We start from the raw sequence: 27,335 nt of genomic DNA, 5'->3' as shown, positions 1-27,335 counted from the left end.
GCAGACCTTGTTTCCTGTTTTTCTAAAATGCAGAACTCTTTGTGGGTAGGTAACATGTCTGTTAACTCTTCCAAGTGCTTAGTATAGTGCTCTACAGATAATAATAACAATAATGGTATTGAGCGCTCCCCATGTGTCAAGCACTGTTCTAGATGCTGGGGCGGGTGCAAGCTAGCCAGGTTGGACAAAGTCCCTGTCCCACACAGGGCTCACAGTCTTAACCCTCATTTTACAGATGAGGTAACTGAGGCAAAGAGAAGTGAAGTGGTAATAAAAATTATTATGGTATTTGTAAAGCGCCGACTATGTATCAAACACTGTTCTTCCCGTCCCATCCTTCCCGTCTCACAAGCCCGCAACCTTGGTGTCATCCTCGACCCTGCTCTCTCGTTCACCCCTCACATCCAATCTGCCACCAAAACCTGCCGGTCTCACCTCTGCAACATCGCCAAGATCCGCCCTTTCCTCTCCATCCAAACTGCTACCCTGCTCGTTCAATCTCTCATCCTATCCTGACTGGATCACTGCATCAGCCTCCTCTCTGATCTCCCATCCTCGTGTCTCTCCCCACTTCAATCTATATTTCACGCTGCTGCCTGGATTGTTTTTGTGCAGAAACGCTCTGGGCATGTTACTCCCCTCCTCAAAAATCTCCAGTGGCTACCAATCAATCTGCGCATCAGGCAGAAACTCCTCACCCTGGGCTTTAAGGCTGTCCATCACCTCGCCCCCTCCTACCTCACCTCCCTTCTGTCCTTCTCCAGCCCAGCCCGCACCCTCCACTCCTCTGCCACTAACCTCCTCACCGGGCCTCGTTCTCGCCCGTCTCGCCGTCAACCCCCGGCCCACGTCCTCCCCCTGGCCTGGAATGCCCTCCCTCTGCCCATCCACCAAGCTGGCTCTCTTCCTCCCTTCAAAGCCCTACTGAGAGTTCACCTCCTCCAGGAGGCCTTCCTAGACTGAGCCCCCTCTTTCCTCTTCCCCTCCTCCCCCTCCCCACCCCCGCCGCCGTACCTCCTTCCCCTCCCCACAGCACCTGTATATATGTATATATGTTTGTACATATTTATTACTCTATTTTACTTGTACATATTTATTCTATTTATTTTATTTTGTTAATGTTTTGTTTTGTTGTCTGTCTCCCCCTTCTAGACTGTGAGCCCACTGTCAGGTAGGGACCATCTCTATATGTTGCCAACCTGTACTTCCCAAGCGCTCTGCACACAGTAAGTGCTCAATAAATACGATTGAGTGAATGAATGAATGTTCTAAGCGCTGGTGTAGATACCACATAATTAGGTTGGACACGGTCCCAGTCCCACATAGGGCTCACAGTCTTAACCCTCATTTTACAGATGAGATAACTGAGGCACAAAGAAGTGAGTAATAATAATAATAATAATGATGGTATTTTTTAAGCACTTACTACGTGTCAAGCACTGTTCTAATCAGGTTGGACACGTTCTCTGTCACACATAGCGCTAGCAGTCTTAATCCCCATTTTACAGAGGAGGTAACTAAGGCACAGAGAAGTGAAGTCATCATCATCATCAATCGTATTTATTGAGTGCTTACTATGTGCAGAGCACTGTACTAAGTGCTTGGGAAGTACAAACTGGCAACACATAGAGACAGTCTCTACCCAACAGTGGCCTCACAGTCTAAAAGGGGGAGACAGAGAACAGAACCAAACATACCAACAAAATAAAATAAATAGGATAGATATGTACAAGTAAAATAAATAAATAGAGTAATAAATATGTACAACCATATATACATATATACAGGTGCTGTGGGGAAGGGAAGGAGGTAAGATGGGGGGATGGAGAGGGGGACGAGGGGGAGAGGAAGGAAGGGGCTCAGTCTGGGAAGGCCTCCTGGAGGAGGTGAGCTCTCAGTAGGGCCTTGAAGGGAGGAAGAGAGCTAGCTTGGCGGATGGGCAGAGGGAGGGCATTCCAGGCCCGGGGGATGACGTGGGCCGGGGGGCAATGGCAGGACAGGCGAGAACGAGGTACGGTGAGGAGATTAGCGGCGGAGGAGCGGAGGGTGCGGGCTGGGCTGGAGAAGGAGAGAAGGGAGGTGAGGTAGGAGGGGGCGAGGTGACGGACAGCCTTGAAGCCCAGGGTGAGGAGTTTCTGCCTGATGCGCAGATTGATCGGTAGCCATTGGAGGTTTTTGAGGAGGGGAGTAATACGCCCAGAGCGTTTCTGGACAAAGACAATCCGGGCAGCAGCATGAAGTATGGATTGAAGTGGAGAGAGACACGAGGATGGGAGATCAGAGAGAAGGCTGGTGCAGTAGTCCAGACGGGATAGGATGAGAGCTTGAATGAGCAGGGTAGCAGTTTGGATGGAGAGGAGAGGGCGGATCTTGGCAATGTTGCGGAGCTGAGACCTGCAGGTTTTGGTGACGGCTTGGATGTGAGGGGTGAATGAGAGAGCGGAGTCGAGGATGACACCAAGGTTGCGGGCTTGTGAGACAGGAAGGATGGTAGTGCCGTCAACAGAGATGGGAAAGTCAGGGAGAGGACAAGGTTTGGGAGGGAAGACAAGGAGTTCAGTCTTCGACATGTTGAGCTTTAGGTGGCGGGCAGACATCCAGATGGAGATGTCCTGAAGGCAGGAGGAGATGCGAGCCTGGAGAGAGGGGGAGAGAGCAGGGGCAGAGATGTAGATCTGGGTGTCATCAGCGTAGAGATGATAGTTGAAGCCGTGGGAGCGAATGAGGTCACCAAGGGAGTGCGTGTAGATTGAGAACAGAAGGGGACCAAGCACTGAACCTTGGGGAACCCCCACAGTAAGAGGATGGGCGAGGGAGGAGGAGCCTGCAAAAGAGACTGAGAAAGAACGACCGGAGAGATAAGAGGAGAACCAGGAGAGGACGGAGTCTGTGAAGCCAAGGTCAGATAGCAAGAAGTGACTTGCATAGGGCCACACAGCTGAAAAGTGATAGAGCCGGGATCCGGGAATAGAGCCAGGGCTCTTATCCACTAGGCCATGCTGCTTCCCGTCGTAAACACTCAAATGATTGATTTCCTGAAACAGCAGCTTTATTTACAACTGTTTATTGAAAATTTTCAATAGCACATGAACGACGGTCTCCCTCCCTCTAAAACCTCCCATGAGCTCCAGTCGGTTAGTCAGTCCTATTAACTGAGCGCTCACTGTGTGCAGAACACTGTACTAAGTGCTTGGGAAAGGACGATTTATCAGTAAACAGACACAATCCTGCCAACAACGAGCTTACAGTCTAGAGGATGACCTTTACAGGTCAATAAATACTATTGAATGAATGAGGAAACTGAGGCCCAGAGAAGTTAGGTGATTTGTCCAAGATCACCCAGCAGGCAAGAGGGCAGAAACAGAATTAGAACCCAGGTCTTTGGACTTCCAGGTCCAGCCGCTTTCCATTGGGCCACGCTAATTCTCCGCCCCTGGATCGACATCCCTCCTCTGCCATCCTCTCAAAGAGGGCATCTCTTCTAGCTAGGGCCCCTCGTTACCCAAACTTTCCCCCATTATTCCTCCCACCCAATCAGTGAATGAATGCAGAGCACTGTACTAAGCGCTTGGGGAGTCCAATAAAACAGAGTTGGTAGACATGTTTCCTGGCCACAAGGACCCAGCCCAAGCCAAGCCCAATATACATGGGAAGCAGGATGGCTTAGTGGCAAGAGCCTGGGCCTGGGGTCAGAGGTCGTGGGTTCTAATCCACTTGTCTGTTGTGTGACCTTGGGCAAGTCACTTATCTTCTCTCTGCCTCAGTTACCTCACCTGTAAAATGGGGATTAAGAGTGTGAGCCTCATGTGGGACAGGGACTGTGTCCAACCTGATAAGCGCTTAGTACAGTGCTCTGCACACAGTAAGCGCTCAATCAACAAATACAATTGAGTGATTACCTTGTATCTTTCCCAGTGCTTAGAACAGTGCTCGACACATAGTAAGTGCTTAACAAATACCATAATTATTATTCCTATCGCGCGGTGGTCGTTCCAAATTGCTGGGTGACCTTGGGCAAGTCACTTCGCTTTTCTGTGCCTCAGCTGTAAAATGGGGATTGAGACTATGAGCCCCGTGTGGGATAGGGGACTGTGTCCAACCAGAATCGCCTGTATCGACCTCAGCGCTTAGTACAGTGCCTGGCACGTAATAAGCGCTTCACAAATGCCATTATTATTATGAAATGACCATTTTCTAGCCAGGCCACACCCCCACCCAGGCTCAATCGGTAAGCTCCCGCTGCACAAGAGTGTAGTAGAGGCCGCGAAGTTCCAGAAGCTGTTCGTGGGTTCCCCGTTCCACCACTCGCCCCTCTTCCAACACAAGGATCTGGTCCGCCTTCTGCACCGTTCCCAGCCGGTGGGCAATGACCAGCGCCGTCCGATCTCCGCCCAGCACCGATTTCTGCATCTGGGGAGGGGAGGAGAGCCGAGGGAGGATAACTGCGGTGTCTGTTCAGCGCTTACTATGTGCCAGGCACTGTACTAAGCGCTGGGGTAAGTACAAGTTTATCAGGTAGACTGTAAGCCCGTTGTGCTCAAGGGATTGTCTCTATTGCTGTATCGTACTTTCCAAGTGCTTAGTACAGTGCTCTGCACACAGTAAGCGCTCAATAAATACAATTCATTCATTCAATCGTATTTATTGAACGCTTACTGTGTGCAGAGCACTGTACTAAGCGCTTGGGAAGTACAACTGAATGAAAGAATGAATTGAATTGAATCAGGTCGGACCTTCCAGGCTCTAGACTTGTGAGCTCGTTGTGAGCAGGGAATGTGTCTATTCGTTGTTATATTGTACTCTCCCAAGTGCTTAGTGCAGTGCTTTGCACACAGTAAGTGCTCAATAAATAGATTGAATTGAATTCCTGTGCTTGACCCCCTCATCCTCCTCCCTTCCTCCCTAGTGGAAAAAGCCCGGGCCTAGGATTCAGAGGACCTGGATTCTATTCCCAACCCAGTCAAATGCTTGCTGTGTGACCTTGGTAAGTCACTTAACTTCTCTGTCCCTCAGTTCTCCTCTACTTAGACTGTGAGCCCTATGCGGGACAGGGACTGTGTCCGACCTGATTCATTTGTATCTACCCCAGCGCTTAGAACAGTGTTTGACGCATAGTAGGCGCTTAGCAAATACCATAAAAAACAGAGTATGGGGAAAGGGGGTGATCAAAAGAGACCCACCCCTTTCACACAACAGATCCAACCATACTCCCCGCAGAGCCCCTCAGGTTTTAGCCGAGACCCTAGTAAGACCACTGTAAGCTTATGTCCATATCTGTAATTTTATTTATTTGCATCATTGTCTGTCTCCCCTCCTCTAGGCTGTAAGCTCATTGTGGGCAGGGAATGTCACTGTTTATTTTTGCATTGTACATTCCCAGGCGCTTAGTCCAGTGCTCCGCACACAGTAAGTGCTCTGTAAATATGATTGAATGAATGAGTGAATGAGACCAGGCCTCGTCCCTTACCGCCTTCTCGCATTCAGTGTCCAGGGCGCTGGTGGCTTCGTCCAAGATGAGCACCTTTGGGCGACGGACCAGTGCCCGAGCAATGGCCAGCCGCTGCTTCTCCCCTGTGGCTATCTGGCTCCCCTTCTCACCCACATCTGTGAAGACAAAGGAGCGGGGAGACCCTCACTCAAGCCCCACTGAGGACAACACCCCCTCCTCACCCTTAACCCTAGAGAAGCAGTGTTGTCTGGTGGATAGAGCACGGGCCTGGGAAAAAAAGCTGGATTAATAATTATAATAATAGTAATAATAACTGTGGTATTTGTTAAGAGCTTACTGTGTGCCAGGCACTGCACTGAGCGCTGGGGTAGATACAGGCAAATCGGGTTGGACGCAGCCCCTGTCTCAAGTGGGGCTCCATCCCCATTTTACAGATGAGGTCACTGAGGCCTGGAGAAGTGAAGTGACTCACCCAAGATCATATGGCAGACGAGTGGCGGAGCCAAGATTAGAACCCAGCTCCTTCTGACTCCCAACCCAGTGCTCTAGCCGCTAGGCCAAGTGGGGAAATGGGGGCGGGAGGACCCCCAGCTGGGGACTTTAGTTTTGATGAGGGGATCTGAAGGGCGAAGACGAGGACCCTCCACCCCTTCTCCTTCCCCACCGCCCCCCAAGCAGCCAGACGGGTCGGCCGGCAGGGGAAGGGATGCGGATGTTGAGGCGGGGGTCTCCACACCTGTGTCCAGCCCCTGGGCCAGCTCAGCGATGAAGCCATCGGCGCAGGCGTCCCGGACGGCGGCTCGTACCTCCTCCTCCCTGCAGCTCTCCAGCCCGTAGGTGATGTTGTCTCGCACAGAGCCCGAAAACAGCACCGGCTCCTGTGCCACCACGGACACCTGCCAGGGGAAGAAGGGAGCGAGTGAGCCCGGAGCGGGTTGATAATTATAACTGTGGTACTTGTTAAGCGCTTACTGTGTGCCAGGCACTGTACTGAGTGCTGGGGTAGATACAAGCAAATCGGGTTGGACACGGTCCCTGTCCCACATGGGGCTCACAGTCTCGCTCCCTATTTTCCAGATGAGGTCACTGAGGCCCAGAGAATAATAATAATAATACTGATGGCATTTATTAAGCGCTTACTATGTGCAAAGCAATGTTCTAAGCACTGGGGAGGTTACAAGGTGATGGGGTTGTTCCATGGGGGTTCACAGTCTTAATCCCCATTTTAAAGATGAGGGAACTGAGGCCTGGAGAAGTGAAGTGACTTGCCAAAAGTCACACAGCTGACAATTGGCCTCTGAATCCAAAGCCTGTGCTCTTTCCACTGAGATAAGCTGCGGGATTAGAACCCATGACCTTCTGACTCCCAGTCCGGCGTTCTGTCCAGCCCCCATCCCTCTTCCCCCATCACTCGGTGGCGGCCGTCTGACCTGGGCGTGCAGGTAGCGGTGCTGGTAGCAGTCCAGGGGCTGACCGTCGAGGAGCAGGCGTCCAGCGGTGGGCTGGTAGAGGCCCTGTAGCAGGGTGGCCACCGTGCTCTTCCCCGCGCCGTTGGGCCCCACCAGGGCCGTCACCTCCCCGGGTCGTAGGGTGAAGGTCACGCCCTGCGGAGGGGAGCGGACACCGCTGACGGTCAGCGCACGGACAGAGACAGAGAGAGATGATGGGGAGACACAAACAGCCCTCCAAAGACTGGGCATTCCCACCACCCGGGCACCCCTCTAGACTGCGAGCTCACTGCGGGCAGCGACTGTCACTCTTTATTGCCGTACTGTACTTGCCCAAGCACTCAGTGCGGTGCTCTACACCCAGTAAGCGCTCGATAAATTTGGCTGAAGTAATGAATTCATTCATTCATTCATTCAATCGTATTTATTGAGCACTTACTGTGTGCAGAGCACTGGACTAAGCGCTTGGGAAGTACAAGTTGGCAACATATAGAGATGGTCGCTACCCAACAGTGGGCTCACAGTCTAGAAGGGGGAGACAGAGAACAAAACAAAACATATTAACAGAATAAAATAAATAGAGTAATAAATACGTACAAACATATATCCATATTTACAGGTGCTGTGGGGAAGGGAAGGAGGTAATGCGGAGGGGATGGAGGGGGGAGGAGGGGGAGAGGAAGGAGGGGGCTCAGTCTAGGAAGGCCTCCTCGGGGGGTCGCGTAACTAATGACCAGGTACCCCGGGCACCACCTTTAGCACAGTGTTGTTGGGGCAACTGGAGTAGGCAAAGGTGACGTCTTGGAATTCCACGTGGCCCTGCAGCGTCTCCGGGGCCAGCTTCCCGGGAGGGGGTCGGCGGGGCTCCCTGTCCAGGTATCCAAACACCTTCTCGGCGGCCGCCACGTTGCTCAGCATATCCCCGCAGATGTACACCAGGGTCTGAAGCACAGGAGACCCCAGGGACTCAGGTGTACCCTGAAGAGGGGGCGGGAGTCTGGGGGGGGATTCCTTCAGGAGGGAAGAAGGAGCAGAAGCTGGGAGTTGGGGGGCAAGGAGTAATAATAATAATAGAAATAATGACGATGGTATTCGTTAAGCGCTTACCACACGCCGGGCACTGTACCAAGCACTGGGCTCGATACAAGCGCATCAGGTTGGACACAGTCTCCGTCCCACGTGGGGCTCACAGTCTTAATCCCCATTTGTCAGACGAGGCCTAGTGAAGTGACTCGTCCAAGGTCACATAGCGGACAAGTGGCAGAGCCGGGATTAGAGCCCACGTCCTCCCAGTGGTCCTCTGCCCAGGGAGAGGTTGGGGTGGGGAGTTGGGCGGCGTGGAGGGGAGGGAGATCAAGCCCCTCACCTTCACATACGTGCCCACGTTCTCCTGGTAGAGCAGGAAGGAGATGAGGCCGCCCCGGGTGAGATCACCAGCCAGGATCTGTTGCAGGCCGCACCATAACGTCAGCACCTGCATCCCCAGCTGCAGCGCCTGGTCGGGGGGACAACAGGGGCCGGCTGACCAGTCTGGCTGGACCCCGGACCGGGCCGGGATCAGGCCCAGTGAAGTCCAGGGGAAGGGCGGAGGAGGCACGGAAGGACGGGAGGAAGGGATGGAAATGGGACAAGGAAGGGGGAAGAGGGAGGAGAAAGGAGGGACCGAATAATAACTGTAGTATTTGTTAAGCGCTTACTACGTGCCAAGCACTGTACTAAGTGCTGGACGTGGATCCAAGCGAATCGGTTTGGACCCAGGCCCTGTCCCATGGGGGGCTCACTGCCTCCATCCCCATTTTCCAGAGGAGGGAACTGAGGCCCGGAGACGTGAAGTAGCTTGCCCAAGGTCACGCGGCAAACAAGTGGCAGAACAGGGATTAGAACCCATGACCCTCTAGCTCCCAGGCCTGTGCTCTGTCCACTGGGTCCCGGTGGGGAGGAGGGAAGGGGGGAAAGAGGTGGGGAGGAAGGGGCGAGAGGGGGCCGGGGGAAGGAGGGAGGGGATGGAGGGCAGAGGTGGGAAGGAAGGGGGCAAGGGGGGACGGAAAGGGAGCAAAGGGGGGGTGAAGGGGCAGAGGGATGGAAGGGGAGCAGAGGGAGGGGGCAGAGGGGAGGTAGAAGGGGGGCAAAGGAGGGGTCAGAGGTCAGGGAGAGGAGGGGTCAGAGGACCGGTCCCCCCCCCAGCCCCCCGGCGGGCTCACCCTGCGGAACAGCAGGTAGAGGGCACGCTCCAGATCTCTGCGCCAGTGCAGCAGGCGAAGGCGCTCCAGTGCCGCCTCGTAGCGCTGCGCTTCCTCCTGCTCCGCGCCCAGGCTGCGCACGGTCTCCATCGCCCCCACCGCCTCCCGTACCACCTGCCCCGCAGCCGCCGTCGCCTCCTGGATGGCGTGCAGCACTTCCTTGGGGGGGGTGAGGGGGACAGTTCAGAAGTCAGAGGTCACCTTCCCTCTCCCCGCCCCACACCGCTTATGTCCATATCTGGAATTCGATTTATGGACATTGATGCCTGCTGACTTGTATTGATGTCTCGTCCCTTCCCTTCGGGCCCCATCTGGGGATCTCAGTCCATGTGCTCTCGACTCTCAGCTTGTTGTGGTCGGGGAATGTGACCCTGTATTGTTGTATCACGCTTTCCCTAGCTCTTAGTACAGTGCTGTGCACACAGTAAGTGCTCAATACAGTCCTTTTTTGGTACTTGTTAATTATTATTGCTCTGCACATAGTAAGCGCTCAATAAATACGATTGATGATTATTATTAATAATAACAATAATAGTGGTATTTATTAAGCGCTTACTATGTGCCAGGCACTGTTCTAAGCGCTGGGGTGGATACGAGCAAATTGGGTTGGACACAGTCCCTGTCCCACACGGGGCTCACAGTCTCAATCCCCATTTTATAGATGAGGTAATTGAGGCCGAGAGAAGTGAAGTGACTCATCATCATCATCATCATCAATTGTATTTATTGAGCGCTTACCGTGTGTAGAGCACTGTACTAAGCGCTTGGGAAGTACAAGTTGGCAACATATAGAAACAGTCCCTACCCAACAGTGGGCTCACAGTCTAAAAGGTCACTCATCCAAGGTCACACAAGTGGCGGAGCCGGGATTAGAACCCGTGACCTTCTGACAACAAGGCCCGGGCTCTGTCTACTCCGCCAGGCTGCTTTTTTAATAATAACAGAGGCATTTGTTGAGCGCATACCATACGTCCCGCTGCTTCAGAGTAAGCGCTCAGCACATAGCCGGGTCCCCTCCCAGCCCGCGCTGCTCCGTACCCGCCTGCGGCTGCTGTAGACCTTCTCGGCCGTCAGGGAGAGGGGCAAATCGAGCAGGGAGAGCAGGGTGAGACGAGGGGACAGGGGCAACATGAAGCCATAGAGCCCCAGGGCTTTAATCAGGCTGCGCAGGAACACGTTAGCGTTCAGCGGAAGCCAGCGGCTCATGAGGGTCGTGTCTGACGAGATGCGGGAGTTCAGTTCCCCTGGGGGTGGGAGAAAATCAATCAATCATATTTACTGAGCTCTTCGCATGTGCGGGGCACTGTACTAAGCGCTTGGGAGAGAACAACAGGATAATATAACAGACACAGGAAGAGGGAGACATGACACACACGTCCTTGAGGGACATTCAGTCGTATTTATTGAGCTCTTACTAAAGCACTGTACTAAGCGGTTGGGAAAGTATTTCATTCGGTCGTATTTATTGACTACTTACTATGTGCAGAGCACTGTACTACGTGCTTGGGAAAGTATTTCACTCAGTCGTGTTTATCGAGCACTTCATATGTGCACAGCACTGTACTAAGCACTTGGGAAAGTATTTCCTTCATTCAGCCGTATTTATTGAGCTCTTACTATGTGCAGAGCCCTGTACTAAGTGCTTGGGAGAGTACAATAGAACAATAAACAGACACATTCCCTGCCCACAATGAGCTTACAGTCTACAGTCTTCCCCTTTTAGACTGTATATATGTATATCACCTGTATATATATATATATATATATATATATATTTGTACATATTTATTACTCTATTTATTTATTTTACTGGTACGTATCTATTCTATTTATTTTACTTTGTTAGTATGTTTGGTTTTGTTCTCTGTCTCCCCTTTTTAGACTGTGAGCCCACTGTTGGGTAGGGACTGTCTCTATATGTTGCCAATTTGTACTTCCCAAGCGCTTAGTACAGTGCTCTGCACACAGAAAGCGCTCAATAAATACGATTGATGACGATGATGTGAGCCCACTGTTGGGTAGGGACTGTCTCTATATGTTGCCAACTTGTACTTCCCAAGTGCTTAGTACAGTGCTCTGCACACAGTAAGCGCTCAATAAATACGATTGATTGATAGAGGAGGAGACAGACATTAATAGAAATAAATAAATTACAGTTACGAACACAAGTGCCCGATAAATAAGAAGCAGCGGGCAGGTTTCCTGCCCATAATGACCTGACAGACTGATTCCATCTATCCCCAACCCCAGGGAGTATCACATGCCTGGCTACGCGCTTAGGACAATGCTGTGCACACAGTAAACGCGCAATAAGTACAGTTGATTGACTGGTCTCTCCACAACCACAGATTTTCAGCCCTAAATGTGCTCACTAGGTGATGGAAGGGTACATCGAGGCAAAGATAAGAGTGGGTGGGTGTGGAGGAGGGGTCCGAGGCCCGGCCCACCCGGCTCCAGGGCCCACCCACCTGTCTTGCTCTCCTGGAAGAATTCCAGATCCTGGCGCAGCAGCGAAGAGAAGAGCATCCGTCGCAGGCGCAGGTTTAGTTGGGACATCGCGACCATGAAAAGGCTCCCACGGCAGCCGGCAGACACAGAGCTGGGGGTGGGAGTCCGAGGAACCCAGATGGGCTCATCGGAAATGGATTCATTCATTCATTCAATCGTATTTATTGAGCGCTTACTGTGTGCAGAGCACCGGACTAAGCGCTTATAATGATGGCATTTATTAAGCACTTACTATGTGCAAAGCACTGTTCTAAGCGCTGGGGGGATACAAGGTGATCAAGTTGTCCCACAGGGGGCTCACAATCTTAATCCCCATTTTACAGAGGAGGTAACTAAGGCACAGAGAAGTGAAGTGACTTGCCCAAAGTCACACAAAGTCAAGGATTCATGGGGGGGCTAAAAGGGCCCGGGAACCTGACCGGCCACAAAATCGCACCCCATCTTGAACTTAAGAGCATGGCCACTACTTTTTTTTTTTTAATGGCATTTGTTAAGCATTTACTACGTTCCAGATACTGTACTCATCTCTGGGGTAGGTATAAGGTTGGTCACAGTCCATGTCCCACGTGAGGCACGGTCCCTGTCCCAGTCTCAATCCTCATTTTACAAATGAGGAAACTGAGGCACAGAGAAGTGAAGTGACTTGTCCACGTTCACCCAGCAGACAAGCGGCAGAGTGGGGATGATAACGATGGTATTTGTTAAGCACTTACTATGTGCTAAGCGCTGGGGTAGATACAAGGTGATCAGGTTGTCCCACGTGGGGCTCACAGCCTATTTTACAGATGAGGTAACAGGCACAGAGAAGTTAAGTGACTTGCCCAAAGTCACACAGCTGACAAGGGGATTAGAACTCAGGTCCTCCTGACTCCCAAGACCTGCGCTCTATCCATTAGGCAATACTGCCTCTCTTTTCATTCTAATCTCCTGACTCTCTGAGGTGAACCTCTGCCCTTCTCAAGGAGACAAGCCCACCCCAAGTGCCCCCCCGCACTGCTCGACTGCGAGGGGGGATTCGGGGGTGGAGATGGGGGCGGGGAGACTGACCTTCCGAGGGAGAAAAGGCACATGAAGCCGATGGTGCTGACGAAGACTTCGGGTTCGAAGCTGCCGCCCAAGATGTCGATCACTCGGCCCGTGTAGTAGGGGATTGTCGTCTCGCCTGGGAAGAAGCGGGTGAGAACTCCCTACCCGGTTCCATAAAAGGCAGCCCCGATGTTCCCCAGGGAGAACGTAGGCTTATTTTTTGGCTGTTTTTCTGGTATTTGTTAAGTGCTTACTATGTGCGAGGCACCGTACTAGGCGCTGGAGTAGATTCAAACTAATCAGATTAGACAAGGTCCGCGGCCTACATGAGGTTCATATTTTTACAGATGAGGTAACTGAGGGACAGAGAAGTGGAAGCGACTTGCACAGGGTCACACAGCAGACAAGCGGCAGAGCCGGGATTGGAATCCACATCCTTCTGCCTCCTAGGCCTGGGTTCTATCCACTCGGCCACACTACTTAAGAGGTCCTACTGGGGCTATCGAATGATGGGAGAAGCAGCGTGGCTCAGTGGAAAGAGCCTGGGCTTTGGAGTCAGAGTTCATGGGCTCAAATGCCGGCTCCGCCAATTGTCAGCTGTGTTACTTTGGGCAAGTCACTTCACTTCTCTGGGCCTCAGTTACCTCATCTGTAAAATGGGGATTAAGACTGTGAGCCCCCCGTGGGACAAACTGATCACCTTGTAACCTCCCCAGAGCTTAGAATGGTGCTTTGCACATAGTAAGCGCTTAAATACCATCATTATTATTATTATTATTATTATCACCATTGGACCTGATCCTGGACCTCAGACACCCGTCTGGGTGGTGGGGGGGTGGGGGTGGCACTCGGGTAGTGCCACTTGTCTGCTGTGGGACCTTGGGCAAATCACTTCACTTCTCTGTGCCTCAGTTCCTTCTTCTGTAAAACGGTAAGACTGTGACCTCCATGTGGAACGGGAATTTGTGTCCAACCTGACTGGCTTGTATTCATCCCAGTGCTTAATATAGTGCCTGGCACATAGTAAGCAATTAATAAATGCCATGTTTTTAAAAAATAAGAGGGAGGGTAAGCGGTAGCAATGGAGGGGGAACGGGCGGAAGTCATGAGGGAGCAGCCTGTTGTGCAGGAAGAGGTTTTGCGGTAGAGGTGACAGGTTTGTGTGCGAACAGAGAGCTGAGTACCCGGAGATGCTCGCTGGGCCCAGAGGAAGTTGGACAGACCCATGGACGATTGTCTGTGATGGGTCCCTTGGGGGGAGTCAGGGATGGAGCACGAAGGGTCAAGGATGTTGGAGGGTCCATGCTGGGTCCCCGGAGGAGAGTCAGGGATGGAGAGGGGAGAATCAGGAATGTCGGACATTCCATCCCTAACCACGAGGGTGGGAGATAATAATAATAATAATGTTGGTATTTGTTAAGTGCTTACCAGGTACCAGGCACTGTTCTAAGCACTGGGGTAAATACAAAGTAATCAGGTTGTCCCAGGTAGGGCTCACAGTCTTCATCCCCATTTTACAGATGAGGTAACTGAGGCCCAGAGAAGTTAAGTGACTCGCTCCAGGTCACACGATCCTGGGGTCCTCCCGGGGTCCTGGTGACCCTGTCCAGCAGAGTCCTGCGCTGGGTGGCCCCAGAAGCTGGCGTCACTGTCCGGGGTCTGATGTCTCTCGGAGGGGGAGATCTCTCGGGGCCGGACGGGGAGGACACTCACCGATCACCGCAGCCGTGAGGAAGAGGAAGGCTCCGACCAGCCAGGGCAGGTCCGGCCGAGACAGGTCCAGCAGGCGCTTGACCATGACCCTGAGCTCGCGGCCTCGCTCCTTCTCCCGAGCCGAGGCGGGAGCCTTGGGCGGACTGAGCACGGCCCACACTGCCCAGCTCAGAGCCGCTGCCCCGTAAGACAGCAGCAACCAGGACCAGGAAGACGAGGCCATCAGGGATGGGGGCGCGTCCGCGGTCTGGGCGACCAGGGCCCGGAGAGACAGGAACAGAGGCGGGCTCAAGCACAGCGAGGGGAGAAGCCCCTCCAGCCGTCCCCCCGCCGTGGGCCCCAAAGATCCCTGGAGGGTCCCCAGCAACCCCCGGAGTGCCCCCAGTCGCAGGACCCCCTCGATCCAGAGGTGGGGGAGGCTCAGGGGGAGGAGGGCCCAGGGTGTCACCTTCAGCAGCCACAGCAAGGTCAGGTCAAAGAGGACCAGCGGCCCGCACAGCAGCAGGATGTGCAGCGGCATGGCGGGGCCTGAGGAAGATGGAGGGGTCACGGAGGGGCATTCGCTGTTGGATAGGGATATGGGCTGGGGCCGGCCGGCCAGCTGGGGCTAGGCCAGAAGATGGGGGGCTGGGGGTTGTGAGGGTCTAGCTGAGCCCAGCCTGGGGGTGAATGGGGGTGGTCCTGGGGCTGAGGAAGAAGGCTGGGACTTGGGGAGTCCCAGCTGAATGGATGGGGGTGGTCCAGGGGCTGGGGCAGAGAACTGGGGGGCTGGGGGCCCTAGCTGAGCCCGGTCTAGGGGAGAATTGGGGGTGGTCCAGGGACTGGAGAAGAAAGCTGGGGGTTTGGGAGTCCTAGTTGCATGGATGGGAGAAGTCCAGGGGCTGGGGCAGAGGGCTGGGGGTCGGGGGCCCTAGCTAAGCCCGTTCTGTGGGAGAATTGGGGGTAGTCCAGGGGCTGGGGAAGAAGGCTGGGGGTCGGGGGGTCCTAGCTGAATGATTTTATCCATTCATTCAATTGTACTTATTGAGTGCTTACTGTGTGCGGAGCACTGTACTAAGTGCTTGGAAAGTACAAGTCGGCAACATATAGAGCCGGTTCCTACCCAACAACGGGCTCACAGTCTAGAAGGGGGAGACTGACAATAAAATAAAACATGGAGACAGGTGTCAAAATCGTCAGAATAAATAGAATCATAGCCATATAATAATAATAATAATGGTATTTGTTAAGTGCTTACTATATGCCAAGCACTGTTCTAAGCGCTGGGGACGTTACAAGGTGATCAGGTTGTTCCATGGGGGGGTTCACAGTTTTAATCCCCATTTTCCAGATGAGGTAACTGCGGCACAGAGAAGTTGTGACTGGCCCAAAGTTGGCGGAGTCGGGATTTGAACCCATGACCTCTGACTCCAAAGCCCGTGCTCTTTCCACTGAGCCACGCTGCTTCTCCATATGCACATTATTAACAAAATTAATAGAAGAGTAAATATGGATGGGGGTGGTCCAGGGGCTGGGGCAGAGGGCTGGGGGTCGGGAGGCCCTAGCTGAGCCCGGTCTGGGGGACGAATTGGGGGGTGGTCCAGGGGCTGGGGAAAAAAGCTGGGGGTCGTGGGGGGCCTAACTGATTGGATGGGGGTGAGAAATACGATTGAATGGATGAATCCAGGGGCTGGGGCAGAGAGCTGGGGGAGGAAGGGTTCTAGCTGAGCCGGGCCTGCGGGCCTGGGGGGCAATTAGGGGTGGTCCAGGGGCAGGGGAAGAAAGCTGGGGGTCGTTTGGGGCCTAACTGAATGGATGGGGGTGAGAAATACGATTGAATGGATGAATCCAGGGGCTGGGGCAGAGAGCTAGGGGAGGAAGGGTTCTAGCTGAGCCGGGCCTGGGGGCCTGGGGGGCAACTGGGGGTGGTCCAGGGGCAGGGGAAGAAAGCTGGGGGTCGTGGGGGGCCTAACTGAATGGATGGGGGTGAGAAATACGATTGAATGGATGAATCCAGGGGCTGGGGCAGAGAGCTGGGGGAGGAGGGGTTCTAGCTGAGCCGGGCCTGGGGGGCAATTGGGGGTGGTCCAGGGGCTGGGGAAAAAAGCTGGGGGTCGTGGGGGGCCTAACTGAATGGATGGGGGTGAGAAATACGATTGAATGGATGAATCCAGGGGCTGGGGCAGAGAGCTGGGGGAGGAAGGGTTCTAGCTGAGCCGGGCCTGGGGGGCAATTGGGGGTGGTCCAGGGGCTGGGGAAAAAAGCAGGGGGTCGTGGGGGGCCTAACTGAATGGATGGGGGTGAGAAATACGATTGAATGGATGAATCCAGGGGCTGGGGCAGAGAGCTGGGGGAGGAGGGGTTCTAGCTGAGCCGGGCCTGGGGGCCTGGGGGCGAATTGGGGGGTGGTCCAGGGGCTTGGGAAAAAAGCTGGGGGTCGTGGGGGGCCTAACTGAATGGATGGGGGTGAGAAATACGATTGAATGGATGAATCCAGGGGCTGGGGCAGAGAGCTGGGGGAGGAAGGGTTCTAGCTGAGCCGGGCCTGCGGGCCTGGGGGGCAATTGGGGGTGGTCCAGGGGCTGGGGAAGAAAGCTGGGGGTTGGGGGAAAGGTCCTAGCTGATGGATGGGGGTGGTCCAGGGGCAGGAGAAGAAGGCTGGGGGTTGGGGGAAAGGTCCTAGCTGATGGATGGGGGTGGTCCAGGGGCAGGAGAAGAAGGCTGGGGGTTGGGGGAAAGGTCCTAGCTGATGGATGGGGGTGGTCCAGGGGCGGTGGGGCTCACCTGCGGAGTCCAGGCGGGCCTGGGGATGCGTCTGGGGCCGGGGTGGGTTTGGGTGGGCCGCCTCCTCCCACTGCATGCCGTTCCCGCCCCCTTTGCTCCATTCCGCAACGGCTTTCGCTTTCTGTTTCCCGGAATCCCCCTACCGTTCCCGTTATAGCCTGCTATAGCCTCCGCGGCCACGGGGAGGCGCTCGACAGCCCGAGGACCGGATTCTGGGCCGAGGAGGGGGACCAGAAGAGGATTGTACTATTGTACTATATTGTACTATTGGACTATTCATTCATTCAATCATATTTATTGAGCGCTTACTGTGTGCAGAGCACTGTACTAAGCGCTTGGGAAGTCCAAGTTGGCAACATATAGAGACAGTCCCTACCCAACAGTGGGCTCACAGTATAGAAGGGGGACACAGAGAAAAAAACCAAACATATTAACAAAATAAATAGAATAGATATGTACAAGCAAAATAAATAAATAGAGTAATAAATATGTACAAACATATATACATATATACAGGCGCTGTGGGGAAGGGAAGGAGGTAAAACGGGGGGATGGAGAGGGGGACGGGGAGGAGAGGAAGGAGGGGGCCCAGTCTGGGAAGGCCTCCTGGAGGAGGTGAGCTCTCAGTAGGGCCTTGAAGGGAGGAAGAGAGCTAGCTTGGCGGATGTTGGGAGGGAGGGCATTCCATGCCAGGGGGATGACGGGGGCCGGGGGTCGACGGCGGGACAGGCGAGAATGAGGCACGGTGAGGAGATTAACGGCAGAGGAGCGGAGGGTGCGGGCTGGGCTGGAGAAGGAGAGAAGGGAGGTGAGGTAGGAGGGGGCGAGGGGATGGACAGCCTTGAAGCTGAGGGTGAGGAGTTTCTGCCTGATGCGCAGATTGATTGGTAGCCACTGGAGATTTTTGAGGATTTTTGAGGATTTTGAGGACCAGAATAGTATTGTACTATTGTACTATATTGTACTATTGTACTATAGTACTGTACTGAACTAACCACAGGGGTGGCTACAAGCAAATTGGGTTGGAGACAGTCCCTGTCTCACGTTGGGCTCCCAGTCTTAATCCCCATTTTACCCATGAGGTTATTGAGGCATAGAGAAGCGAAGTGACCTGCCCAAGGGCCACACAGCAGACAAGTGGTGGAGCCGGGATTAGAACCCAGGCCCTTCTTACTCCCAGATCTGTGCTCTATGAACCAGGCCACAACGTCCCCCACAAACTGAAGTACTCCCTTTCCCCCCGCCCCCAAGCCAAAAACCTCAGACCCCAAATCCTAGAGGGATTTCCCCCTGGAAAATCCCCAACCAGGGCCCTGTCCCAGTCCTGGAGGACAAGACAAACCGTTTTCTTCCTCTTTCCCTCCTTCTCCACAGTGGTCTGGTCAGCGGTCGGATTCCCACCGCGTGGGCAGGATTGGGAGCCATGACAGGTGGGACAAGCAGGTCAGGAAACTTCCACTTGTCCACCCTCACCCATCCCTCCTGCTTAGTGGCTACAGCCCAGGCCTGGGGGTCAGAAGGATCTGGGTTCTAATCCCAGCTCTGCCACATGTCTGCTGGGTGATCCTGAGCAAGTCGCTTAGCTTCTCTGAGCCTCAATTCCCTCATCTGGAAAATGGGGATTAAGACTGTGAGCCCCACCGGGGACAGGGTCCGTGTCCAACCTGGTTAGCTTGTATTCAGAGCTTAGAAAAGCGCTTCACACATAGTAATCGCTTAAGAAATACCATATTATTATTATATTAGAGGGAGGGGACACTCCACATTGGTTTCGAGTAGTCGGAATGCTACAATCCCTCCCCCTTTATTCAACCCCCACCACCTCCCTTAGAAGCCCCAACACAGAGATCCGTTTGCGAGATATTTTTCCTTTATTTTGCCCATCGCCCTTCCCGTCCATCCCAAGCAGCTTCGTCGGAACGCGCCACCCCCAGTTCCTTGCGTGGAGACTTCGGCCATCCCCAACCCTTGAGACTCCAGATGGCCGCCGAATAATTCACACTCGGGCTTCCAGGGTGGACAGAAGCAGGCCGTTGACATCCGTCTGCTCCACCTTGACCCAGCCGTCCTGTTTCATGTGATACACTACAGAGAGAGGCGCCAAATGTAAGCTCACTGTGGGCAAAGGATGTGTAAAACTACCTACTCTGTTATACTGTCCTCTCCCCTGTGCTTAATGCAGAGCTCTGCATACAGTAAGCACTCAGTAAATACCGTTATCTGATTGACTAATTCCTCTAGGCTGTAAGCTTGTTGTAGGCAGGGCATATGTCTACCAACTATCATATTGTACTCTCCCAAGTTGAGTGCTGTGCACACAGTAAGCCTGTATATATGTATATATGTTTGTGCATATTTATTACTCTATTTATTTATTTTACTTGCACATATCCATTCTATTTATTTTATTTTGTTAGTATGTTTGGTTTTGTTCTCTGTCTCCCCCTTTTAGACTGTGAGCCCACTGTTGGGTAGGGACTGTCTCTATATGTTGCCAACTTGTACTTCCCAAGCGCTTAGTACAGCGCTCTGCACACAGTAAGCGCTCAATAAATACGATTGTTGATGATGATGATGATGAGTAAGCGCTCAATAAATGCCATTGATTGATAGATTCCTTTAGACTGTAAACTCTTTGTGGGCCTCTCCCCCAAGGTTTAATGCAGTCCTCTGCACACGGCGCTCAATAAATGCCATTTATTGATTGACTAATTCCTCTAGACTAAAATCATTGTAGGCAGGGTTTATAATAATAATAATAGTGATGATGGTATTTGTTAAGCGCTTACTATGTGCCAAACACTGTTCTAAGCACTGGGGTAGATACAAGATCATCAGGTTGTCCCACGTGGGGCTCACAGACTTAATTTCCCTTTTACAGATGAGGGAACCGAGACCCAGAGAAGTAAAGTGACTTGTCCAAGGTCTCACAGCAGACAAGTGGCAGAGCCGGGATTAGAACCCATGTCCTCTGACTACCAAGCCAGTGCTCCTTCTACTAAGCCACGCTGCTGCTCACCAACTCTGTTGTATTGGACTCTCCCAAGCGCTTAGTACGCCCCTGGCCTCCTCCACATTGACAAGCCCCCACCCTCCGGCCCCTTCTGGGGGGTGTCCGCGGAGCCCCTTACTGTTGACCAAGCCGCCCGAGTAGCTATCGCGGTGGGTAGCGTGGACAATGGCGCGGCGACCCAGGTCGTAGGCCTCCTCGGGAGTGAGGTCGTATCGGTAGCCACTGTCCATCACCCCGTACGCGTAGCTGTTTCCGCTGCCCGTGGAAAACATCAGTCCCGAGAGCCTCACCCCGTCTTCGTCCACGTAATACAGGCCGGGACCCTGAGAGGAAGAGTGTGGGAGGGAAATTTGGGAGGGTTGGGGGTGGACCTGATCGAGTGAGTGCAATCCACCCCTCTGATCTCTTTCTTCAGAGGGTGGTGACGATGATGATAATGATGGTATTTGTTAAGCACTGCTCTAAGCACTGGGGGAGATACAAGGTCATCAGGTTGTCCCATGTGGGGCTCACAGACTTAAATCCCATTTTACAGACGAGGGAACGGAGGCACTGAGAGGCTTAAGTGACTTTCCCCAAGTCACGCAGCTAAGTGGCAGGGTCGGGATTGGAACCCATGACCGCTGGCTTCCAAGCCCATGCACTTCCCGCTAAACCAGGCTGCTTCCCGGTAGGGTGGTGGGGCGGGAGGGGGCTGGTTGGAAAGGAGAAAAGGTTGGGTGTTCTTGTGGGGGGCGGGGGTGGAGGAAAGCACAGAGCACATTGTATGCTACGAGACCATGATGGCAAGGGGGAAGGAGAGAGACGTAGAGTGAAGGCATAGGCAGAGAAGCAGCAAGGGCTTGGAGTCAGAAGGACCTGAGTTCTAATCTCTACTCCACCACTTGTCTGCTGTGTGACCTTGGGCGAGTCATTTCACTTCTCCATCATCTGTAAAATGGGGATTAAGACTGTGAGCTCCATCTGGGACACGGCCTCTGTCCAACCTGATTAGCTTCCTTCCTTCCTCTCCCCCTCGTCCCCCTCTCCATCCCCCCTTCTTACCTCCTTCCCTTCCCCACAGCACCTGTATATATGTATATATGTTTGTACATATTTATTACTCTATTTATTTATTTATTTTATTTGTACGTATCTATTCTATTTATTTTATTTTGTTAGTATGTTTGGTTTTGTTCTCTGTCTCCCCCTTTTAGACTGTGAGCCCACTGTTGGGTAGGGACTGTCTCTATATGTTGCCAATTTGTGCTTCCCAAGCGCTTAGTACAGTGCTCTGCACATAGTAAGCGCTCAATAAATACGATTGATTGATTGATTGATTGATTAGCTTATTATCTACCCCACCGCTTAGAACAGTGCTTGAGACACAGTAAGTGCTTAACAAATACCATAATAATAATAATAATGATAGAATGGGGAAGGGGAGGACCAGAATGCCGAAATGGGGGAGGGGTGCAGAGTCTGTGGGGGGGGAAAGAGAGGGGAGGGTGCACGGAGGGGGGTTCAGATGAGCATGGAGGGGAAGACTCACCTTCTTGTCCCAGCCGCAGATCATGCTACCCATGGACAGACCCATGCCGCGGTATTGACACATCATGTTAGAAAGCAGCTTCGAGGCGGCCGACACTGAGATCCGCTCCCCATTACGCAGGTGGTACAACCTGGGGGACAAGACAGTGACTCTCTCCAGCCCCCTTCAAAGCCTTATTGAAGGCCCACCTCCTTCAAGAGGCCTTCCCTGACCACCTCTTACCTGCATTCTTTGGCCAGCAGACGCTCCCAATACTGACAGTCAGCGGCACAGCCGGACATGGTGCCCAATAATCGGGGGTTGATTTCAATGACCTTGTTCGTCGTTTGACTGCCTGGGGGGAGAGGGAGGAGCTGATCAGTGGAAAATAATAATAATAATAATAACACTGGCATTTGTTAAGCCCTTACTATGTGGCAAGCACGGCTGACAAGTGGCAGACCTGGGATTAGAAGCCAGGCCCATTCTGTATCCACTGGGCCAATTAAAGATAATGATAAGGGCAGGGATTGTGTCTGTTTATTGTTGTACTCGACTCTCCCAAGCGCTTAGTACAGTGCTCTGCATACAGTAAGCGCTCAATAAATATTATTGAATGAATGAATAACAATACTATAATAATAATCAATGACAATAATAGTCAATGCCAAGTACTGTGGTAGCTACAGGACTGGATTAGGTCCCTGCCCTAATAGGGGTTCACGATGTAATGGGGAGAGGGCAGGGTGGCTTAGTGGAAGGAGCCCAGGCTTGGGAGTTAGAAGTCATGGGTTCTAATTCTGGCTCTGTCACTTATCAGCTGTGTGACTTTAGTCAAGTCACTTCTTTGTGCCTCAATTACCTCATCTGTAAAATGGGAATTAAGACTATGAGCCCCATGTGGGACAACCTGATTACCGAGTATCTACCCCAGCACTTAGAACAGTGCTTGGCACATAGTAAGTGTTTTGAACAAATACCACTATTATTATTATCATTATGAGGGAACAGTAATCCCATCCACACTTTACATCTGAGGAAAACGAGACACAGAGGAGGGCCCGGCAGTCAGAGGACCTGGATTCTAACCCCTGCTCCTCCACTTGTCTGCTGTGTGACCTTAGACAAGTCACTTTGCTTCTCCGTTCCTCACTTTCCTCTGCTGGAAAATGGGGATTAAGACTGTGAGCCCCTTGTGGGATATGAACCGTGTCCCACATGATTAGCCTGTATCTACCCCGGTTCTTAGCACAGTTCTGAGCGCTTAATAAGTATCATTTTTTTTTTAAAAAAAAAAGGGAAGTGAGAAAACAAAAGTAGGAGAGTAAACACAAAATGGAGCTGGGATTAGAACCCCAAATTCTTGATTCTGAGTTCTGTGCCCTTTTCACTAGGCCTCGCTAACGCTCTACTGCCTGGCCGTCCCCCCGAGCCCCAACTTCCACTTGCCCCCAAACCCAAGCTCCTCTCCGTCGTTGTCACTCCCTGCATTCTGGGCTCCTCTCCCTCCCTGTCCCCCCTTAAAGGGTCTCCTCCTCCCCCCAGCTGGAGGCAGAGGGTCCCCAGAACTGGCCACACTCACAAATATAGTTGCCGGCCGTCGCTCTTGAATCCACGGCTACCACCACACCGTGTTGGAATTTGAAGGCGAGGGTAGTGGTGCCTTTGAACAACTTGATCTGGATGCGGTCATCCCTGTCGCCCACCAGGGATTTCAGGAACGCGGTAGGCTGCGTGGAATCAATCAATTAATCAATCACCTTTATTGTGTACCTATTATTAATAATAATGGTATTTGTTAAGTGCTTACTATAATAATAATAAAAATAACAGCATTTGTTAAGCACTTACAGTGTGCAAAGCACTTTTCTAAGCGCTGGGGGGGATACAAGGTGATCAGGTTGTCCCACGTGGGGCTCACTGTCTTCATCCCCATTTTACAGATGAGGGAACTGAGAAGTTAAGTGACTTGCCCAAGGTCACAGAGCAGACATGTTGGGGAGCTGGGATTAGAACCCATGACCTCTGACTCCCAAGCCCGTGCTCTTTCCACCAAGCCATGCTGCTTCTCTACTATGTGCCAAGCACTGTTCTAAGCGCTGGGGGAGGTACAAGGTCATCAGGTTGTCCCACGTGGGGCTCACAGTCTTCATCCCTATTTCACAGACGAGGGAATTGAGTGCCAGAGAAGGGAAGTGACTCGCCCAAGGTCACACCACAGACAAGTGGGGGAGTTGTGATTAGAACTCAAGACCTCTGACTCCCAAGCCTGTGCTCTTGCCACTAAGCCACGCTGCTTCGCAGCAGAGCACTGTACTGAGCGATTGGGAGAGTACAGTATGACCTAGGTGGTCTGAGGTACTCTGCCCACAAAGGGCTTACAGTCTAAAGGGGGAGACAGACATTATTAGCAATAAATAAAATACAGATATGGACATAATAATAACTGTGGTATTTGTTAAGCGCTTTCAGATATGGACATCATAATAATAATTGAGGTATTTCATTCATTCATTCATTCAATCGTATTTATTGAGTGCTCACTATGTGCAGAGCACCGTACTAAGCGCTTGGGAAGCACAAGTTGGCAACATATAGAGACGGTCCCTACCCAACAGTGGGCTCACGGTCTAGAAAGGGGAGACAGAGAACAAAATAAAATGTATCAACAAAATAAAATAAATAGAATAAATATGTACAAATAAAATAGAGTAATAAACACGTACAAACATATATACAGGTGCTGTGGGGAGGGGAAGGAGGTAAGATGGGGGGATGGAGAGGGGGACGAGGGGGAGAGGAAGGAGGGGGCTTAGTCTGGGAAGGCCTCCTGGAGGAGGTGAGCTCTCAGTAGGCTGAGAAGGGAGGAAGAGAGCTAGTTTGGTGGATGTGGGGAGGGAGGGCATTCCAGGCCTGGGGGAGGACGTGGGCCGGGGGTCGACGGTGGGACAGGCGAGAACGAGGTACGGTGAGGAGGTGAGCGGTGGCAGAGGAGCGGAGGGTGCGGGCTGGGCTGGAGAAGGACAGAAGGGAGGTGAGGTAGGAGGGGGCGAGGGGATGGACAGCCTTGAAGCCCAGGGTGAGGAGTTTTTGTTGAGTGCCAAGCACTGTACTAAGTGTTGGGGTGGATACAAGCAAATCGGGTTGGACACAGTCCCTGTCCCACGTGGGGCTCACAGTCTTGATCCCCATTTTACAGATGTGGAAACTGAGGTCCAGAGAAGTAAAGTGACTTGCCCCAAATCACACAGCAGGCGGTGGCAGAGTCGGACTGTGTCCAGTCTGATTAAACTGTATCTCCTCCAGCGCTTAGAACAGTGTTCGGCCCGTAGTAAGCACTCCTTAACAAGTACCATAATTACGATTATTATTACTTGGAGGAAAGGGAGGGGAGAAGCAGCGTGGCTTAGTGGAAAGATCACGGGCTCGGGAGTCTGAGGTTGTGGGTTCTAATCCCGGCTCCGCCACTTGTCAATTTGTGTGACTTCGGGCCAGTCACTTAATTTCTTCGGGCCTCGGTCCCCTCATCTGTAAAACGGGGATGAAGCCCGCGAGCCCCACTTGGAACAACCTGATCTCCCCCAGCGCTTAGGACAGTGTTCGGCGCATTAGAGAAGCAGCACGGCTCAGTGGAAAGAGCCCGGGCTTTGGAGTCAGAGGTCCTGGGTTCCAATCCCGACTCTGCCAACTGTCAGCTGTGTGACTTTGGGCGAGTCACTCAACTTCTCTAGGCCTCAGTGACCTCATCTGGAAAATGGGGATTAAAACCGTGAGCCCCCCGTGGGACAACCGGATCACACTGTAACCTCCCCAGCGCTTAGAGCGGCGCTTTGCACATAGTAAGCGCTTAATAAATGCCATCATTATTAGTATTATTATAGTAAGCGCTTAACAAATACTATTATTAAGGTAATTGTGATCATTATTATTTGAAGGAGAGGGAAGGGGGGAAGGGTCTCGTTGGCTGTGGAGAGGCTGACCTGCAGGCCTCTGGGCACCGCCAACTCCTGGGTCCTTAGGGCGAAGCTGTAGTGGCCGGGCTCCGATGGGGACTGCGCTGGACAGTCCTTCCAACCCGGGAAGGGGCCGCAAACTTGCTGCAACGCCATGATCTCTGATTAGACAGGGCTCCCCTCCCTCCACCCCGCTTTTCGAAAGTGAAAGCCCCGGCAAAACCCTGAATTTCCTCCCCCATCCCCCGGCCCGACAGCTCCGACCGCCCAGCACCATGACGACGGAGCTCTTTGCTGGGCGCTCACTAGCAGGCTCTGTGCTAAGCGCTGGGGTGGAGCCACACAATAATTATAACAACCTGTATATATAGTTGTACAGATTTATTTCTCTATTTTACTTGTACATATTTACTACTCCATTTTATTAAGGATAATAATAATAATAATAATAATACTGGTATTTATTAAGTGCTTACTATGTGCAAGGCACTGTTCTAAGCGCTGGGGGGGGTTACAAGGTCATCAGGTTGTCCCACATGGGGCTCACAGTCTTCAGCCCCATTTTACAGATGAGGTAATGGAGGTACAGAGAAGTGAAGTGACTTGTCCAAAGTCACCCAGCTGACAAGTGGCGGAGGCGGGATTTGAACCCATGTCCTCTGACTCCAAAGCCCGGGCTCTTTCCACTGAGCCACACTGCTTCTCTAAGGATGTGCATTAAGGATGCTTCTCTAAGGATTAAGGATGTGCATGTAGCTATAATCCTATTTATTCTAACGGTTTTGACACCTGGCTAAATGTTTTGTTCTGTTGTCTGTCTCCCCCTTCTAGACTGTGAGCCCTTTGTTGGGTAGGGACCGTCTCTATATGTTGCCGACTTGGACTTCCCAAGCGCTTAGTACAGTGCTCTGCACACAGTAAGTGCTCAGTAAAAACGATTGAATGAATGAATGAATGAATGAATGAATGAATGAACTCGGCTATTTCTGAAGCACTAACTGGCTACCAGGAACTGTACTAAGCGCTGGGATGGATGCACACAATAACAATTGTGATATTTGTTAAGCGCTTACTGGGCGCCAGGCACTGTACTAAGCGCTGGGATGGATGCACACAATAATAATTGTGATATTTGTTAAGCACTTATTGGGCGCCAGGCACTGTACTAAGCGCTGGGATGGATGCACACAATAATAATTGTGATATTTGTTAAGCACTTACTGGGCGCCAGGCACTGTACTAAGCGCTGGGATGGATGCACACAATAATAATTGTGGTATTTGTTAAGCCCTTATTGGGTGCCAAGCGCTGTACTAAGCGCTGGGTTGGAGGCACACAATAATAATTATGGTTTTTGTTAAGCGTTTACAAGGTGCTAGGCACTATACTAAGCGCTGGGATGGATGCACACAATAACAATTGTGATATTTGTTAAGCGCTTACTGGGTGCCAGGCACTGTACTAAGCGCTGGGATGGATGCACACAATAATAATTGTGATATTTGTTAAGCACTTACTGGGCGCCAGGCACTGTACTAAGCGCTGGGATGGATGCACACAATAATAATTGTGATATTTGTTAAGCACTTACTGGGCGCCAGGCACTGTACTAAGCGCTGGGATGGATGCACACAATAATAATTGTGGTATTTGTTAAGCCCTTATTGTGTGCCAAGCGCTGTACTAAGCGCTGGGTTGGAGGCACACAATAA

At 52.2% G+C, this 27,335-nt stretch overlaps 2 protein-coding genes across 2 annotated transcripts; both read right to left on the bottom strand.

The window, feature by feature from the left end:
- Window positions 1-4,116: 4,116 nt before the first annotated feature.
- TAP2 (transporter 2, ATP binding cassette subfamily B member) lies at window positions 4,117-17,179 on the bottom strand. The gene is made up of 12 exons (XM_038742221.1): window positions 17,148-17,179; window positions 14,385-14,912; window positions 12,693-12,807; window positions 11,606-11,736; window positions 10,176-10,381; window positions 9,099-9,296; window positions 8,264-8,392; window positions 7,651-7,839; window positions 6,880-7,053; window positions 6,186-6,345; window positions 5,468-5,604; window positions 4,117-4,410 (listed from the first exon to the last, which is right to left on the bottom strand). Exons 2-12 carry the CDS (start codon window positions 14,902-14,904, stop codon window positions 4,222-4,224), a joined length of 2,148 nt encoding a protein of 715 aa, XP_038598149.1. The 5' UTR covers window positions 14,905-14,912; window positions 17,148-17,179; the 3' UTR covers window positions 4,117-4,221.
- Window positions 17,180-19,008: 1,829 nt separating this feature from the next.
- PSMB8 (proteasome 20S subunit beta 8) lies at window positions 19,009-25,779 on the bottom strand. The gene is made up of 6 exons (XM_038742223.1): window positions 25,651-25,779; window positions 23,253-23,400; window positions 21,914-22,025; window positions 21,692-21,821; window positions 20,279-20,483; window positions 19,009-19,232 (listed from the first exon to the last, which is right to left on the bottom strand). Exons 1-6 carry the CDS (start codon window positions 25,777-25,779, stop codon window positions 19,144-19,146), a joined length of 813 nt encoding a protein of 270 aa, XP_038598151.1. The 3' UTR covers window positions 19,009-19,143.
- Window positions 25,780-27,335: the final 1,556 nt, after the last annotated feature.

Source organism: Tachyglossus aculeatus, unplaced genomic scaffold (genome assembly GCF_015852505.1).
Source record: "Tachyglossus aculeatus isolate mTacAcu1 unplaced genomic scaffold, mTacAcu1.pri scaffold_101_arrow_ctg1, whole genome shotgun sequence".
Classification (NCBI taxonomy): domain Eukaryota; kingdom Metazoa; phylum Chordata; class Mammalia; order Monotremata; family Tachyglossidae; genus Tachyglossus; species Tachyglossus aculeatus.
This window is presented reverse-complemented; position numbering and strand designations above follow the sequence as displayed.